This window comes from Raphanus sativus, chromosome 5, assembly GCF_000801105.2.
Source record: "Raphanus sativus cultivar WK10039 chromosome 5, ASM80110v3, whole genome shotgun sequence".
NCBI classification, from domain to species: Eukaryota; Viridiplantae; Streptophyta; class Magnoliopsida; order Brassicales; family Brassicaceae; genus Raphanus; species Raphanus sativus.
The window spans coordinates 17,729,721-17,745,865 of NC_079515.1; the positions used below are offsets into that span (position 1 = coordinate 17,729,721).

Sequence of the window (16,145 nt, forward strand, 5' to 3'; positions counted from 1 at the left end):
ACCACTAAAAATGGTTACGGTTTTATGTTGCCAACGAGTTACAATCCTCGGACTCAAATCATACAACTTATACCCCGGTTTTGTTAAGTAACTTTTAAAATACGAGTTTTTAAGTTCACAAAAAGGAGTTGAAGTGCTCGAACAAGTTGACTAACAATTCTTCCACTATCAGCCAACCTATCATCAATCACTCTATATTAAAGAAAATTAACAATGTCAACTTGTGAATTCTTCACATGTCTTTTGATAGTACGGATCGTTAAATTTTCTCTTATTCGGACCACTTTTTTTTGTTTGACGGTGCTCCACATTCAGATAATCACAGATTCACATGTATGCAAGATGCGTATATAGTTTAAAAAAAAAAAAAAAAAAAAAGATGCGTATATATGATAAAAAATTTTATTTTTATTTTTTTGATGCATACATTTATTGAAAAAGGATATTCAAAGCTTCTCTCCGTCTTAACAGATAACGCGGAATATGATAAAACAAGACTTGCACGATACACGGATCTGATCAATTTTTTTTTTTTTTTTTTGTTGATAATCCAGATATCCGGACCTCTCACTTAGTCCGGATATCCCACCGCGTCCAACCGGAACTGGCGAGGAATGTCCTGGAGGCCAAACGGAAACCATGTTAAATCCGCTGTGGCCGGGGCTCGAACTCGTGATGGCAGACACCTCAGCCGAGGTTCCTTTACCACCAGACTACGAGGCCCGGTTATCTGATCAAAAATGTTTCTTTTTACTCGTCCTAAGTCCTAACTTACAGAAAATTGTTGATATGTGCTGCATGTCAAGATATCTATTGTAAACTAAGGAAGAAAGGGTTGAGAATGTTGTATCTTATTCATCACGACTTGGTTACATATATATACATCGTACAAATGATATCTTAACACACAAGATTCACATCTATCTCATATCTACTCATACTTATCACAACAACTCATATCTCTTTCGTATCTTCTTGTTCTCCAACCATCTTATCTTCTTATCTTCCCAAACCGTAACCGGTATACTCGAACCCAACATAACCATCTGCTAACACTCCCCCTCAAGTTGGCGCATGGAGGTTTTGAACACCCAACTTGGACAGCAGATAGTGAAATGCAGGAGCTCCTAATGCATTGGTCATGATGTCCGCTAGCTGCTCCGTGGTTCGCACATGTCTCGTTTCAATCAACTTATCTTGAACTGCATCTCTGACACTGTGACAGTCAGCTTCGATGTGCTTCGTACGCTCGTGAAATACAGGGTTTGCAGCAATGTACAAGGCCGATTTGCTGTCGCAAAACATAACCATTTGTGCAGTGTGTTGAACTCCCAAGTCTCCTAACAAACGCTTGAGCCATTTAAGCTCATGCAACGCCGCCGCCATAGACCTGTACTCTGCCTCAGCAGATGAGTGAGAGACAGTATCTTGCTTCTTAGTCTTCCAAGAAATAGGAGAGTTACCCAACAGAACAATGAATGAAGACAAGGAACGTCTAGACTTCGGACAAGCAGCCCAATCTGCGTCGCAGAACACACGGAGACGAAGGTCACTAACAGCTCTCAGCATAATCCCTTGTCCAGGACATCCCTTCAGATACTTTAACACTCGAACAACGGCATCCCAGTGAGCTTCTCGCGGATGTTGCATAACCTGTGACAGAACATGGACTGCATAGCTCAACTCTGGTCTCGTTATGACTAAGTAAACGAGTTTACCAACAAATCTTCGATACCGTGCTGGATCTTTGCAGAATGGGCTCTTATCTGAGAGCAGTTTATGATTATGTTCCATCGGTGTTGCCACTGGCTTGCCCCCGAGAAGCCCAGCCTCTGCTACAATGTCCAAAACATACTTTCTTTGTGTCAAGAACATGCCTTGCGGTCCCCTTGCTATCTCAATACCAAGAAAGTACTTTGCTTTCCCCAAGTCTTTCATCTTGAAGCACTCGCTCAGATACGATTTGAACTTAGTCACCATCCTCAAGTTGTTACCTGCTATGATCAAATCGTCAACATACACAAGAACACGCAGTGATCTCTCTCCTTTAATGTACGTGAAGAGTGAGTAATCAGAGTAAGACTGCTTGAAACCAAACTTCTTCAGTGCATCTGTCAGTTTTGCAAACCAACAGCGCGGTGCCTGCTTCAATCCGTACAGAGATCTTCTCAGACGACACACCTTTCCATCATTACCAGACTCGAAGCCTGGAGGCATCTTCATGTAGACCTCCTCCTTCAGATCTCCATGGAGGAATGCATTGTGCACATCCATCTGATGCACTTCCCAGTTCTTGGCAGCAGCAACCTCAAGCAGTGTACGAACCGTTGTCAACTTCGCCACAGGAGCAAACGTCTCGTAGTAATCTTTTCCCTCTACTTGTCTGTTTCCACACACGACAAGTCTGGCTTTCGGTCTCTCCACGGTGCCATCAGCATTGAACTTGTATTTATAAATCCACATACACGCCAGTGCCTTTTTCCCTTTAGGTAGGTCTGTTACATCCCACGTTCTTTGTTCCTCAAGAGCCACCACTTCAGTCGACATTGCTTCTCTAAAGCGTGGGTCAAGCATCGCTTCCTTGAAGTTCTTTGGTTCTTTTTCTGCAGATATAGCTGCAAGGAACACTTGATGCTTCTCAGAAAACACTGCATCAGTAACATAGGCTGATATGGGATATGATGACGTACCTTGGACCGTAGAGGACCGAGACTGAGCTGTTGGTGGAACGGGATCGAGTTTATGTTTATCAAGACATTCTGAATTGTAAGCCACATAGTCTTTGAGTCTCACCGAGGGCTGAGAAATGCGATGCCCTCTCCCCAACTGTTCCTCTTGACTTACTTCTGCAACTGCATCGCTCTCTGTTTCCTTTACTTGAGCCCCTGAAGTTACTTGCGACTCTGCAGGTGGCTCTGCAGCTTCTGTCTCAGTGCTTTCAACTACACTCCCCCTTAATTCATAAACCGGAATCTCACAATCTGTCTCTCCTGTGTCCAGAGGAGACGTCACAGCAGCTGTATCAGACGAAGTAGTAGCAGCTTTATCACTGTAAGGAAATGACGTCTCTGTGAAAGATACATCCCGAGACACAAAGAATTCATGGCTGTCAAGATCGTACAACGTCCAACCTCGCTTGCCATATGGATACCCCAAGAAGACACACCTTCTGCTCCTCTCCTTGAACTTATCTTTGTCACGAGTAGCTTTGTGAGCAAAACACAGACACCCAAACACCTTGATCTCTTCATACGAAGGAGGTTTCCCATACAAACACTCATAAGGTGATTTACCTTGTAGTAAACTGGACGGTGTTCTGTTGATCACATGAGCTGCTGCAAGCACACACTCCCCCCAGAATTTGATGGGAAGGTTAGCTTGAAACATCAACGACCTCGAGACATTCAATATGTGTCGATGTTTGCGCTCAACCCGACCGTTCTGTTGTGGAGTAGATACGCACGAGGTTTGGTGAACGATCCCATTAGATGAGAAGTATTTGGAGAGACACATAAACTCAGTTCCGTTGTCGCTTCTCACCTTCTGAACAGACTTCCCAAATTGCCTCTGAACTAAGGCGCAAAAGTTTGGTAGAACTGTCTTAACTTCTGATTTCTCAAGAAGAAGATATATCCACACCGATCTTGAGTAGTCGTCAACAATTGTAAGAAAATACACAGCTCCGCAGGATGACGGTTCTCGGTAAGGCCCCCAAAGATCAATGTGTATTAATTCAAATGCAACAGAGGCTTTATTGAAACTTTCAGAAAACACATTACGAGTTTGCTTGGACTTAAAACAAATGCCACAGCCACCAAACTTCTCCTTATTGTCTAAAACACTAGAAACAAACGACAAATGAGATAAAACACCAAACGCAGGATGTCACAATCTTCGATGCCACAGCGTCTTGTCTTCAGCAGCTTTGACTCTGTGTCCTCGCACCAAGGTGACATCTCGATAAACATATACTCCGTCCCGTTCTCACCGGCTCCAATCAGGGTCCTCGTAAAACGGTCCTGCAAAACACACAGAGTGTCAGTAAACATAGCCAAACAACCAGTTTGCTTGAGTAGTTTAGCCACTGAAAGCAACGTGCAGTTCAGGTTAGGCACAAACAAAACATTTCTCAAGGTAAGCTTATCAGACAAACGCAACAATCCGCTCTTGGATGCCTTTACTTGGCTACCATCCGCGAAACTAACGGGACAGTATGTTATGTCTACTGTATCAGTGAGAAGACCAAGATCACCGGTCATGTGGTGCGATGCTCCGGTGTCTAGAATCACCTCACCGGTTTGTCTCTTACCATTCAGCCTGTCAGGGATTGGAGATGGCTTGTTTTGCTCAAGTAGAGCAGTCAATGAGGCCCACTGCTCTGCTGTTAGACCCGGAACTCCAGATCCTGATGCTGCTTGAGCTACATTAGAACGAGGCTGCTGACTACGACCCCGTCCTCTGCCTCGTCCACGACCACCACGATCACTCCCTTGGTTGCGTTCTATCCACCAGTCTGGAAAGCCAACAAGTTGCCAGCAATCCTTCTTGTCGTGTCCAGATCGTCCACAGTGAGAGCACACAACGGAACCTCCACGACTGCGAACCACAGCTGCAATCACACCACTCGTTGTTGGATTGTCAGACGAGCCTGCATCTGATTGTGAGGAGAAACCGACCGCATCCTGCTTTGTCTCAACACGAGAAGACAAGATACGTCTTTCTTCCCTTACTACCCTTTGATACACTGAATCAAGGTCAGGTAGTGGCTCCAACCCAATGATATTGGTGCACACGTTTCCAAATCGAGCATCATCAAGTCCCATTAGAAAGGTATGCACCTTCTCTTCTTGATAGTCTGCAGCAATCTTCTCGGAGGCTCCACACGTACAGTTAGGAAGCGGCTTGTAGTTGAGAAGCTTTTCCCACTTAGTAGCAAGTCTACCAAAGTAGTCCAAGACAGACGAACCACCTTGCTTACACGCCGCCAACTCCGATCTCAGCTGATGGACACGCACTGCGTTACCAACCGAGAATCTCCTCTTGAGATCACCCCACATCTTACTTGCATCAGACGTGAACGTCACAGTAGACCTCACTGCAGGTGTTATGGACGTTCTCATCCATGCCACGATCATGGAATTCACCGTCTTCCATTGCTCTGCTTCGACTGGTTGCTCGGTTTCACTCGGCATCTTCAGTGTCCCGTCAACGAAACCAAACTTGCGCTTAGCTCTGAGCGCATTCTCCAACGTCGAAGACCACTCACCATAGTTTTCTCCTGTCAACAAGACTGGAGAGATGGAAACTCCCGGGTTATCCGACGGAGCGAGATAATATGGCGACAACGTACTGTTGCCTTCGCTACTAGCGGTTTTGACAATTTCTTTAGACATGATTTTTTTTTAGATTTCAACAGCTTTCTTCCAAAGGATCTTTTCAGAGAGGCTCTGATACCATGTAAACTAAGGAAGAAAGGGTTGAGAATGTTGTATCTTATTCATCACGACTTGGTTACATATATATACATCGTACAAATGATATCTTAACACACAAGATTCACATCTATCTCATATCTACTCATACTTATCACAACAACTCATATCTCCTTCGTATCTTCTTGTTCTCCAACCATTTTATCTTCTTATCTTCCCAAACCGTAACCGGTATACTCGAACCCAACATAACCATCTGCTAACATCTATCTTATTAAAACAAAAGTACACATATTGAATATCTCTTAGTTTTCAGTGTTATTTACAATTGCATGCTACCGAGAATTAAATTGAATTTTCTATTTTAATGATTGTCTTTTTCAGTTATATTAATGTGTTTTTTTTCTTTCCTATTTTAATACTTGTCTTTTTCAGTTAGATTAATGTGTTTTTTTCTTTCCTATTTTAGTATATGTCTTTTTAGTTAGATTAATGTATTTTGTTTTTTATTCTTCAACAATTAATGATGTTTTGAAGTTGTCTTTTTATCAACTTAAAGTTGTCTAAACTATTTGAAAATATAAAAATAGTCAAAAGTAAACATATAAAGTAGATAAATAATAATCAAACACCAAAAATATTTAAAATATATATTTATTCTTCATCCAAATATTGAAGTTCAACCTATTTTTAATTTTTAATTTAGGTATTTGGCTTACATTAATCAAATTTATATGTTTTGAGAAATTTAAAGTATATATAAATTTTAAAATTTTAAAATCTTTAAACTCGGAAATCTTAAACCCAAATAGATTTTAACCGAATCAGTGGGTATCAAAATACACATCCCTAACATAGTCAATGTAAAACGATCAAATATTACAAATACATCATTTAATATAAATAAATAAAAACTAAAACAGAAATTAATATCCGTGCTGTCGCACGGATCAAGATATTACTATATATTAATTCATCATTAACCTTTCGTATGAATAATGCAAACAAGATATTTTCGATAATGACATGTTACTTATCCGCTATCGTGGACATGAGTGCTCATAAAGTACATACAATATGTAAAAGTCTAAGTCAAATATGATTGGTCTACTATGAGATTTAATCGGGGGAACAAATTTTAGCTGTCACGAAACGAAAACGTGTAATAAAATGTATACGTGTAATAAAATGTATAAAGTACTATATATTCGAACTTTGAATCTCCTCTAAAGTACTATATATAAAATCCACACACAAGCTCTCAAGCTTATAATCGAAACTCCCAAACAACACAAAACATGGAAAAGTTACTAGTTATATCTCTGCTACTGATCTTAAACTCAGTTGCCACTTCACAACTCGTGACCGATCCTGTGGCTTTCCTCCGATGTCTGGAACGACAGCCGACTGATCCAGAGAGTCCGAACTCTGCCGTAGCTTACATCCCAACCAACTCCTCCTTCACCACCGTACTCCGCAGCCGCATACCTAACCTCCGTTTTGACAAACCCACAACCCCAAAACCGCTCGCCATAGTCGCCGCCGCCACGTGGACACACATTCAGGCGGCGCTAGGATGCGCCCGAGAACTATCTCTTCAGGTTAGGATCCGAAGCGGTGGCCATGACTTCGAAGGACTCTCTTACACGTCAACGGTACCATTCTTCGTGCTCGACATGTTTAGTTTCAGAAACGTCGACGTGAATCTCAACGACGGGACGGCTTGGGTCGATGCCGGCGTTACGACGGGAGAGCTTTACTACCGTATCGCTGAGAAAAGCAACGTTCTTGGATTCCCAGCGGGTTTGTGTACAACGTTAGGTGTTGGTGGACATTTTAGCGGAGGAGGATACGGAACCATGATGAGAAAGTACGGCTTGTCCGTAGACAACGTTGTCGGCTCCGGGATCGTTGACTCTAACGGGAACATATTCACCGACCGGGTTTCAATGGGAGAAGACCGGTTCTGGGCGATACGAGGAGGTGGAGCCGCGAGTTTTGGTGTCGTGCTAGGATACAAGATCCGGCTTGTCCCCGTGCCGGAGAAAGTTACAGTTTTTACCGTCAGAAGAACCGTCGGAGAAGGAGCCGTTGATCTTATAATGAAGTGGCAGAGTTTCGCTCACAGTACAGATAGAAACTTGTTCGTGAGGCTCACGTTAACTTTGGTCAACGGTACAAAGCCTGGTGAAAAGATGGTTTTGGCCTCTTTCATTGGGATGTATTTAGGCCCGTCGGATAAGACGTTGAACGTGATGAACCGGGATTTCCCTGAATTAAAGCTCAAGAGAACCGATTGTACCGAAATGAGATGGATTGAATCGGTCGTGTTCTAGGCCGGTTATCCAATCGGTACACCAATTTCTGTACTACTAAACCGGACGGTGACGACTAAGGCGTTTCATAAACGAAAATCAGACTATGTGAAACGTCCGATTTCGAGAACCGGTCTCGGCTTAATACTCAAGAAGTTGGTTGAGGTTGAGAATGTTAGAATGTATTTTAACCCTTATGGAGGAAGAATGGGTGAGATCCCGAGCTCGAGGACACCCTTCCCACTAGGGATGTTAATATGGGTAAACCCAACCCGTTTAGACCCGCCCCATTTAACACCCACCCCATTTAGAACCCATATAAGTTTAGACCCATATAGGTTTAGACCTATTAGGGTTACCCATTTAGAACCCACGAAATTTACATGTACCCATTTAAACTCATTTAGATCCATTTAGATCAGAAATACAAATCGAGTTTTCCTATCAAAAAACATAAATCGAGTTTTCCCATCAAAACTGTTAAATCGAGTTTTCTCGCCAAAACCACAAAATTAAGTTTTCCCGTCAAAATCGTAAAATTGAGTTTTCCCGCCAAAATCGTAAAATCGAGTTTTCCCACCAAAACCACAAATCGAGTTTTTCCACCAAAACCGTAAAACCGAAAAATCGAGTTTTACTATCAGAAATACAAATCGAGTTTTCCCGCCAAAACCACAAAATAGAGTTTTCCCGCCAAAAACACAAATCGAGTTTTCGTATCAGAAACACTAATCGAATTTTCCTGCCAAAACTGTAAAATCGAATTTTCCCGCCAAAATCGAGTTTTTCCGGCAAAACCACAAAAATCGAGTTTTCCCACCAAAATCGTAAAATCGAGTTTTCCCGCCAAAATCGTAAAATCGAGTTTTCCCGCAAAAATCACAAATCGAGTTTTCTCGCCAAAACCACAAAATCGAATTTTTCTGCCAAAACTGTAGAATCAAAAAATTTACGTCAAAATATCAAAATCAAAAAATTTCCGCATAAACCACAAATCTAATTTTATGTTAAATTACAAAAAAAACATAAACGGGTTAAATGGGTCTCCATTTATTTTAGTGAAAACCCATTTAATAAATGGATCTTAAAAGAGTTACCCATTTGAAACCCGACTAGCTAAATGGGTCTAAATGGGCATTTATTTTTTCTAAAACCCATTAAGAACCCGCGGGTTTGAACCCATTTTAACATCCCTACTTCCCACATAGAGCAGGCAATTTGTACAAGATCGAGTATCTCGTAAGCTGGTCGGAAGCTGGAGACGACGTGGAGAAGAATCAGTTGGCACGTGCGAGACAGATGTATGAATTCATGAGTCCATACGTGTCGAATAATCCGAGGGAAGCGTTTTTTAACTACCGTGATCTTGACATAGGGTCGAGTGTGAATTCCACGTACGAGGAAGGTAAAGTCTATGGGGTTAAATATTTTAAAGACAACTTCGAGAGGTTGGTTGACATTAAAACCTTGATCGATGCTGAAAACTTCTGGAAGAACGAACAAGGTATTCCGGTTCGAAGGTAATAAGTACGACACCGAGTGTTGTGTGTTTGTGACATGTATTTAAGTCTTTTCAGCAAATAAAGCAAGAAACATGATGTCCGAATATATATATTGTGTTATGAACAAAATCAGCATGCCTATTAACAATAATTTGAAGCATTTGTTTGTTTTACGTGAGTTAGTAATTTTGTTCAACACTTGAGCATGCACATCCAAATAGTTTATGCGATAAATGGATTAAGACTAGCTTTTAACCAACAGTAATTAGTATATTCAGTTTAAACTGTTTTATAAGTAACTCAAGCGCTTAATATGTCGATTTGTCGACTTGATAATTCTTTTCAATTAAGCAGAATTCCCGTTTATTTTCTCACATAGTAATTTACCCACATGCCTGAAAATGTATACATTGGTTGAATATATGACATTCGACACTTGTATCTGTATTAACGGACAACGCGGGATTAAGCAAGACTTGCATGATACACATATATGATCGATCACATATTCTTTGTCGGATCTTATGTAGTTTAAGGAAAAGAAATATTCGGTTCCTACTGCTCATGCATAGTTTACACACAACTATTAACCTCCAATCTCTTTCATAAGATAAGACATACTTTTCGTTATATTAATTAAACTAGGATGAGACATGCAACATATTTTTGGCCCTACCAAATTTGTTTAGTTTTCAAGTTTCTCGTGAATAAATATTTTGTTTACTGATTGGGACGTTCCAAACTTTATAAAAGAGATAATTGGTCTAAAAATTTCCTCTCGTTTTGTAGTGAGCAACCTATAAAATTGAGAAACCGTCGACTTGATGATCTATATTGATGATATATTGTTACAAAGAACAAAAACAATTAATTGATAGAGTATTTATTAATTTGGCCTAATAATTCTTAATCAAAGATATACGTAAAATTTCATATTTATGTGAATCGAAGTTCACATGACAACAAACAGACTTCACACCTTAGTAAAAACACTACAATATGAATCTCTCCACCAACATGTTAGACATTAACCATACCACCACTTATCTCTGCTACATCTATCAAAGTCATATCAAGTAAACCTATGATCACTTTCTTAGAATTTTGAGCAATAACTGAAAGCTTGCAATATATGGTATTTACAAGATCGGATATTTTTAATATGGTGAATTTCTTCTTTCAAATTATGCATGCTATAACAATTAAAAATGGTATACTACAAAGAAACCTCTTGTTGGGGTTCAGCTTACAAAGAAGTTTTATGCTATAACGGTTGATAGTAACTCTCTTTTGATATTTTAAATTTCTGTAAAAAACAAAGCAAATAAAAAATTTGAAATTTCTGCAATGAAAACGTCAGCAAATAGAATCCCGCAACCAACAGTTGTAACCGGGACATAGTGTTAAAAAAATATTAGGTGATTTTTCCGTGCTCATGCATGGACATAAATATTTATAATATTAATATATTATAATTAATTGATATTTACTTTTGGTTTTAAATCAATTTATAATTTATATTAATAATATTATATTATTTTAATTAGATATATGATTTTGGATATGTTATATTTGGTAGGTCTGGTTGTTTTTTGGGTCAAAAATCAATTTGTTTACATTTGTGTATATTAGATTGCATCTATTACTCCGAGTTCAACTATAATATTTTATTCAAAATATAGTTAATTTTGATTAAATTTTTATTTGTATTTAAATTAGTTATTTTCTAAGGTATGCAAATATATTTTAGTAAGATTATGTATAACATAATATATATTGTGCTTAAAAATAAAAATGAAGTGTTTGGTTCAAAATTACATAAATGAATATATAACGATAACATTCTGAAGTCTCATGCATATATATCAAACTATATTGTAACAATTATTTAACTTTTATTTTATTTATTGAGTCATCCTGTAATTTTTATGTATAAAAATAAATAGATTCTTATTCTTATTATTTTTTTTTATTTTAGTTAGATCTTTATTATAGATATAAGTTGGATTAGTCGATTCACTCATGTTGTAATCATATTGAGTTACATATATTATTTAAAATTCAAAACTCAAGTTTAACTAATTTGATTCTTATTAAGTCAAATCAATTTAGTTTTATTTTTTAAAATCTCCCCTTTATTTTTCAGTTATATGTGCATGTATTTTCATAATTTATCAAAAAAAAATCAATATAGGAAAATAAAGAGATGATAAATAGAAAATTACATACATAAGTATAGCCGATAAATTTTTGTAAGCTGTTGAAAGAATATTAATATTTAAAATAATTAAAATATTTTATAACTTCTAATTAATTGTATGCCTTAGATTTATTGAAAGGTAAACTGATAATTATTTTAAATAATCTTAAAAATGAGAATTAAGATTTTCTTGAATATTTTGATTATGGGTATATTAAATTCCATTTTTAATGATACAATATAATATATATACCTCATTAAAAGCATGTGATATTTAAAAATATTTTTTAATTATTTGATCAAAATATGCTTATCATAAATAATATCTTTAGATTCCATTTTTAATATCTCTTAAAAATCAGCACTAAAATTGTGATTGTTTTTGTGAAATCATATTATATAAGTAAACTATAATTTATAGGTATTTTACTGTAGTTTTAAGATATTATAGTCAGCTAAAGATTAATAAAAACATTTCAAAAATAATAATTATAAACTATTTTAGTCAATTTAGCATATATCGGTTTATATTATTTAATTATTTTATGTAACCATTTAAGAAATAGATAGATATAAATAAAATATTTCTATTAGTTTGAATATATATTTATTTGTACTGTATAAAGAAAAACGAAATTATTTTTTAATATCAAAATTATTTTTGTGAACTTCTTTTTTATGAAGTCACATTATCTAAAAAAATATTTTTCTTTTCATCTAATAAAAATGTAGTTATAAGAAATTTTTTATTACTTTGAAAGTATATTTTGTTATGTAAAAATATGTTTTAAATGGAATATTACTATTTTGTGAGTTTTCCTTTTAAATGAAAATATATTATATATACATCTTTTCGTTTTTAAATTCGCTTTTAAAATTTATAAATGTTTCCTTTTTATTATATATGTTATTGTAAAAAGTAAAAAGGAAACTAAATAAAATTACTAACAGTATTAAATTTAATATTTTAAATTCATTAAGGATATCTCTATATATAACCATCATAAAAATTAACGTGAGCGCGATACGTAGGAAACTGACTTCTCAAATAATATTATTGAGATTCAGTTTGGTATTAACGATAGAATAGACAATAAACTAATGTACATATTGAATTTCAACTTTTTGGGTCAAGGAACTCAAAGTTATTTGACTTATGAATTAAGGAAACTAAATAGGTAAAATAAGAACAATATTTAGGGGTGAACTTTTAAATTTATCTCTTTCTTTATTCTAATCAAGTTACTATATATTTAATGGCACATAAATATATAATAAATAATGAATAATGAATTTTTTAAAAAAATAGCTAAAAATAATAATAACGAAAATTTCAACACTGCAAGCTAAATCCTAAATTCAAAATTATAAACTATAAACCCTAAATATAAACTCAAACTCTAAACCCTGAATCTTTAACCCAAACTCTAGATCATAAACGCAAACCTAAAATCTAGACTAAAACTCTATACCATAAATATTAAATCTATACTCAAAACCCAAACCCTAGAGCTTAAACTCAAACCTACCCTAGAACTTAAACTGTAATCCTAAACCCAAATTCTATACCCTAAACCCTAAATTTAAGCCCAAAAACCCAAACCCTAGATTTTAAACCTAAATGTAGACTATAAACCCAAATTTTTAGAGTATAGAGTTTGGGTTTGTGGTTTACAGTTTGGGTTTAAGATTTAAGATTTTGGGTTTAAGTTTAGGGTTTAGAGTTTGGGTTTAGGATTTACGGTCTGGATTTAAGGTCTAGAATTTGAGTTTAAATTTAGGATTTAGTGTATATAGGTTGGGTCTAGGGTATAGGTTTGGGTTTAAGGTATGAGTTTAAAATTTAGGATTTTAGATTTGGGTTTAGGTTTTGCGTTTACATTTAGGGTTTAGAGTTTATGATTTAAAATTTAGAGTTAAAATTTTTGTTATTGTTTTCTTTAGCTATTTTGATTTTTTAAAGTTTATTATTTATTATTTATTTATTTATGTGCCATTAATCTATATATGATAATTTGATTAGAGTAAAGATAGATATGGATTTAAAAGTTCACCCCAACATAATTGGCACATAATATAGTACAAACGAATATATTAACTATCTAATTTAGAGCACAACAATTGAAATAAATTTCTAAGGTTAATGAACATTAAGCAAATAGTTATAAGAAAAATATTCATTTAATACATATTAAAAAGAACAGTTCTTTCAAATAGTACTTTTTAAGTTTTTGTTATAAAATAGCATTAAAAAAATAATTTTTATTTTTAAAGATTTAAATACATTCCTAAAACCTCAGCTCTTAACTCTAAATCATAAGTATTAGATTAACTAATCCAAAGATTATAAATGCATATTAGATTTTGATCCGCGCTTTCAAAGCGCGGATTTATTTATCTTTTTTTAAATTGACAAATATTTAGTAAATGTCATATTTTCATATATTTGTTTTGTTTATAAAAGACTTAAAAATTTTAATTTTTCTTTATTGTGTTTCATTTTAAATGAGTATATGCCTAATCACAATATCCAGACCTGAAGAACCAACCCAAAATTGACCCGAAAATCAGAGTACCGAACCGATCAGACCCATGGTAAATATCCGAATGAGTTCTAAATTGCTATATCGAACCGTTCCCGAACCTGATCCGAACCGAGAACTGAATGAGTACCCGAAGATATAATGTGAATATATATCTAAAAATATATATTATAATTATACTTATAATTATTTTAATATTTTAAATTAATATTATAAGTTAACTATAGTAGTTATTTTCGGTACTTTGAGTATTTTTGGATAAAATATGATATTTTGGATAAAAGTTTACCAAAAAAACTATAAAGAATGGATATTTTTAGTTACTTTTCGTTACTTTTGAGTAATTTGGATACAAAAATTTGAACCAAATCGGATACTTAGGTTACTTTGAGTACAAATAACCGAACCCGTTTTAGATACTTTGGTTATTTGGTTATTTTTCAGGTTTTATGCATGAGAACCGAACCCACCCGGACTCCGAAAGATCCGACTCGAACCCGACCCGAAATTTTATAAGACCCGAATGAGGTTTAATTTCAAATCCTAAAAATCCGATAGCCGAAAGAACCGCTCCGTACCCGAATGAGTACCTGAACGTCTACGTTTAATGAATATTTATGTTTAGAAAATTAAACCTTATTTTTAATGAATTAAGTTGGTATAACTTTGATAAGTTAATTTTATTATATGGTTAATTTTTTAAATAAAAAAATATATACTTTTAATAAAGATTTATAAAAACTCAAATTTTTTTATGAATGCTTAAATTATATTAAAAAAATAAAAAATTAAGTAATTAGTTTTTGTTCACTAAACAAAATATTAAGAATGATTGAAAAAAATTATTTGAATTTGGAGAAAAAAAAAATTGGATCTGATTTCTTAATCGGCTTAAATGGCCCAAGAGAGATCTGATGTGGACAGTGGGCTGGATCCAAAAAATGACCTAATATAGATGTGTTATTAATATTACTTGATTGCCATTAATGAAATATGCAATGTTAGTAAACAAAAGGGTATTTTTAATAAAAAATCCAATAGGATCCTGATTTAATAGTATAGATTTACTCAATAAAACTTTTTTTGATCATTTTTTTCTTTTGATGTTATTTTTGCGACAATAACTTGATTTTTTTGCTATTTTGATCTTTTTTCTATTAAAAACTTAGATTATTTAGAAAATCTTGAATTTTTCAAATATTGCACAATATTTTTTGGGTAAATCTAGCTAATTGATTTGATTAGCCTTAGACAAACGGTCTAACCATTTTAAAAATAAACTGGATCGGTATATATGTTACACTTTCTCCGAACTCAACTATCTTCAAACTAACTTAGTAAAAAACATGATATTTCTCTATATGACTGGACTCTATATAATATTGGAAGAACAAATGTTGGCAAAACATAACGAATACTCAAGGGTTTAGACAAAATTGAAGTTTAGCTTTTTGCGAGGACTTCATATAATGTTTGTATCCTAGCACAAAATTAATTATACATGAAATATATTACAGTAAAATTAGATTAACAACATAGAATAACTATATTACAAATATTACATATCACCTTGAACATGGTGAACTAACATTAATATTGATATATAGTTACAAAGAACTACCGAGGTTTTATGTTGAAACTTTTACTATACTGTTTTGTACTAGGTGATAATCCGCGCTCTGCGCGGAGTGAATAGATTTTTAGGGATGATCAAATTGAATTAATATAAATTATAAATGTAAAATTCACTAAAAAATTAAGCTGATCTTCGATTTTATTTTTAAACTTGTGTATTAGTTTTGAAATTTTACTTGGAACATATATCGTGAAAGTGAATCAATAAGAGTAAGCGGACACTAATAAAAATATCATTTAAAGATAACATTCCACGTAGATATACAATATAAAATTGTTATCACTAAAAATCATAAATAAAACATAAAACAAAACATAAGAAATAATAAAACCATGCTGAAACAAAATATAACAAAACATAAAATGATTAAAAATTTCTAAAAGCTGCCTTGAATAGTGCCATTAGAACCCTTCATTTGCAATCCTATTATGAGGAATCCAAAAATCATATTTTCGAAAATTTAAAACATCATTATGTATTACCTCAGCCTGAAATCGGCGATTTCTAAAACATCATT

General features: G+C 34.7%; 1 protein-coding gene across 1 annotated transcript; it reads left to right on the forward strand.

Moving 5' to 3' along the window:
- The first annotated feature begins 6,672 nt into the window (after window positions 1-6,672).
- LOC108860273 (berberine bridge enzyme-like 10) lies at window positions 6,673-9,403 on the forward strand. Its single transcript, XM_057011363.1, is given in 2 exon segments — window positions 6,673-7,983; window positions 8,944-9,403. Coding segments are annotated over 2 exon segments (1,581 nt in total). The 5' UTR covers window positions 6,673-6,730; the 3' UTR covers window positions 9,272-9,403.
- Window positions 9,404-16,145: the final 6,742 nt, after the last annotated feature.